This window comes from Cervus canadensis, chromosome 3 (genome assembly GCF_019320065.1).
Source record: "Cervus canadensis isolate Bull #8, Minnesota chromosome 3, ASM1932006v1, whole genome shotgun sequence".
NCBI classification, from domain to species: Eukaryota; Metazoa; Chordata; class Mammalia; order Artiodactyla; family Cervidae; genus Cervus; species Cervus canadensis.
Window position 1 is genome coordinate 101,697,519 of NC_057388.1, and position 4,040 is coordinate 101,701,558.

The following is a 4,040-nucleotide window of genomic DNA, read 5'->3' on the forward strand; positions in this document are numbered from 1 at the left end:
AGGAATTCAAACTAGTTAATAATAAAGTAAATCAACCCTGAGTATTCACTGGAAGGTCTGATGCTGAAGCTGAAGCTCCAATAATTTGAACATATGCTATGAATAATTTGGCTGCTATGAGCCAACTCACTGGAAAAGACCCTGATGCTGGGAAAGATTGAGGGCAAGAGGAGAAGGGGGCGACAGTGGATGAGGTGGTTAGATGGCATCACTGATTCAATGGACATGAGTTTGAGCAAACTCCAGGAGATAGTGAAAGACAGGAAAGCCTGGTGTGCTGCAGTTCACGGGGTCACAGAGTTGGATATGACTTAGTGACTGAACAACAACAAGAAGAGCGTAACTTAATATGTGTGTATTCTTTTCATTATGAAGGTACTACCTGCTGTTAACCTCTAAAGATCTCACTATTTCTCTTGTCTCCTCAGAGACTACAAGTCCTTTTCCGACTCAGAAGGGGGGCAGTGGCTGGCTTCTGTGTGTGTCTAGAGGGAGCACACTGGTGTGGGACGTACTATGCCCTACACAAGCCCTCGTGACAATTGGGAAGGAGCCCTGTGGGTATTATAAGTGAATAAAGCCTGCTGTTCTCTTGGGCAGCATGAATAACCAAGATCCTTTCTCGACAGTCCTCAGAGGAGGAGCAAGTCTTTCAGAATCACCAGGAAATTTAGCCACACCAGGTATGTTTGCTTTTTCTGCATGAAGGTATTGTGGGCTCCATACAACACTCATCTCTAGACACACACGTTCCTTAATTGCCTTTGTGACTTCTGGTCAAATATATTTGAGCATCATTTTCATTGCCTGTTAGGCTTTACTGTCACTCTTCAATATCATGCAAAAGTGTATTTTCATTCACGTTCCAGTTTTGCTGGAACTATCAATGTGTTAATACAATCAGTATCTGAATGGTTATTTTTGACTGGTAGCTATCTATAAGTAAGGAGCGAAGTGTGTGTGAATTTCTGCTAAATATTTAATATTTTGAAAGGCCAATACCTTTTTATTTAAAAAAAAAAAACAACTAGGCTTGAAGTATCACATACAGAGAGAAGTCAAATATTTAAATATTTAAGAAAGAATATTCAGTTTTTGGATTCAGTTCAGTTCAGTTCAGTTGCTCAGTCATGTTCGACTCTTTGTGACCCCATGGACTGCAGCACACCAGGCTTCCCTGTCCATCGCCAACTCCCAGAGCTTGCTCAAACTCATGTCCATCAAGTTGGTGACGCCATCCAACCATCTCATCCTCCCTTGTCTCCTCCTCCTCCTGCCTTCAATCTTTCCCAGCATCAGGGTCTTCTCCAATGACTCAGTTCTTTACAGGTAGCCAAAGTATTGGAGTTTCAGCTTCAACATCAGTTCTTCCAATGAATATGCAGGACTGATTTTCTTTAGGATTCACTGGTTGGATGTCCTTGCAGTCCAAGAGACTCTCAAGAGTCTTCTCCAACACCACAGTTCAAAAGCATCAATTCTTTGGCATTCAGCTTTCTTTATAGTCCAACTCTCACATCCATCCATACTACGAGAAAGACCATAGGTTTAACTAGACAGACCTTTGTTGGCTAAGTAATGTCTCTGCTTTTTATTATGCTGTATAGGTTGATCATAGCTTTTCTTCAGTTTTTGGATTAGTGTACAAGTAGTTTTATGTTTATGTGAGAAAACAAGGGTCTGAGCCATGTGTATGAGCATACAATTCATATCATTGATATTTCCACCCTCAGAACAATGGTAGGTAAAATGGAAATTAATAAACATAAAATGATTCGTGTGTCTGGATATGACACTTACCACTGGAATAGTAACAGGGGTGTAACAATGGAAATGGGATGATTTGTAAATGTTTATAGTTCTATTGCCATTTAAATTGAGATTTATTATTCATTCTTGCTCTCTCCAAGACAAGATGGTCTTACATAAAAGATGGGAATGAAATTAAACCAAGAGGGGCAATATTATGTTTATACTTGCATTCTAATTGTGGAATCTTAGAATAAGAAAGATTATTTAGTTCAATCTTTCAAGAAATTCAGAGACCCCTTTCCAGCATCTCTCCCAGAGGTCCTCTAGTTATTGCCAATCACCTGTAGAGTCAGTGTCTGAAAGAGTATTTCTAGAGTATATATCAATAATGAGTTCTAATCTAATGAAAGTATTGATTTTGTTTTTATGTTTAGATAAACAGCACAGTACAAATCTATTCAGTCATTCATATAAATGTTCATCTGAATATTGTGAAAAATTCAATGTGAAAGAAGAGATTATAGGCTGAAAACAGGATTTTACACTTGAACAAGCAGAGATTTTGTGCACGATTAGTTGTGGAGGTAACCACTAAGATGAAGAAGTGGAAAGTGTGTCTCAACAGGCAGGGAAATGGTTAATTTCTAATGGTGTATTTTGGAAAATGGTACATCTACTCTTCGTACGCACTGTCCTTGATAAACCCTTCTAACTCAAAATTTGATGTATTGCAGCTTTAGGACATTAGCGTGTATATCAGGTAAGGGTCATAGTCTGGGAAAAAATACAGATACGTTAATATAAGCAAAGAAGAATAGAATTTATTTCAGTGATATGAGGTATTTCACTGAATGAAACAAAAACTATATATTTGATTAACATGTGGCAACATACTTATTTTGAAAATTTAGCCTCTTAAAAACTTAAGAAAGAAAATATATGTATATATGTGTTTATGTATATGTGTGCATTGTAGGATTATCAAATAAATTATTTAAACTTTCATTTGAAAACAGAAAAATTCACTGCAGGTGTTTCTGAATACATTTTTACACCACAGAAAAGTATAAGTTGACATAAGTCTATTTTCAGAGACTTCTCTTTAACCCTGGACATCAGCTCAGTTCCTTCTGTCGTAGGGGTATGGGAGACAATATGACCTCTGTCACTGAGTTCATCCTCCTGGGATTTCCTCTTGACACAAAGACTCAGATGCTCCTCTTTGGGCTCTTCTCCCTGCTCTATGTCCTCACCCTGATGGGGAACGGGGTCATCCTGGGGCTCATCTCACTGGACTCCAGACTGCACACCCCCATGTACTTCTTCCTCTCACACCTGGCCATCGTTGACATGGCCTATGCCTGCAACACGGTGCCCCAGATGCTGGTCAACCTCCTGAGTCCAGCCAAGCCCATCTCCTTTGCTGGCTGCATCACACAGACCTTTCTCTTCCTGACATTTGCTGTCACAGAATGTCTGCTCCTGGTGGTGATGTCCTATGATCGGTATGTGGCCATCTGCCACCCCCTCCGGTATTCAGTCATCATGAGCTGGAGAGTCTGCATCATGCTGGTGGTGACTTCCTGGACCATTGGAGTCCTTCTGTCTTTGGTTCATCTAGTGTTACTTTTACCCTTACCCTTCTGCATCACCCAGAAAATCGATCATTTCTTCTGTGAAATCATGGCTGTTCTCAAACTTGCTTGTGCAGATACACACATCAATGAGATAATGGTATTGGCTGGATCGATTTCTATGCTAGTGGGACCCTTCTCCTCAATTATAATCTCATATATGTGCATCCTCTGTGCCATCCTTAGGCTCCAGTCTGGGGAAGGGCAAAGAAAAGCCTTCTCCACCTGCTCATCTCACCTCTGTGTGGTTGGACTCTTTTATGGCACAGCCATTATCATGTATGTTGGACCCAGGTATGGGAACCCCAAAGAACAGAAGAAATATCTTCTCCTGTTTCACAGCCTTTTCAATCCCATGCTCAATCCCCTTATCTATACTCTTAAGAATTCAGAAGTAAAGAATGCCATGAAGAGAGTGCTGGGAATAAAGAGAGTTTTATGAAGAGATGATCACATCAGGGTTGACAATGACCTAGGAGGAAATTATTTCAAAAGCTCTCAAGCCCAACCTCACATAAGATTATCTGAGATGCTTATTAAAAATAAAGTAAATCTCCTGACCCACCATTAGATCACTGATTCAATAGATGTGGGAAGTATTTTAGAAAACTGCACCTTTAAATATTATCATTATCCAAATATTACCAATAGCAG

The 4,040-nt window shown here is 39.8% G+C and overlaps 1 protein-coding gene across 1 annotated transcript; it reads left to right on the plus strand.

Annotated features, from left to right (window-relative positions):
* Positions 1–2,895: 2,895 nt before the first annotated feature.
* Positions 2,896–3,828, plus strand: LOC122437993 (olfactory receptor 13-like). Its single transcript, XM_043462458.1, has one exon. It carries the CDS (start codon positions 2,896–2,898, stop codon positions 3,826–3,828), a length of 933 nt encoding a protein of 310 aa, XP_043318393.1.
* Positions 3,829–4,040: the final 212 nt, after the last annotated feature.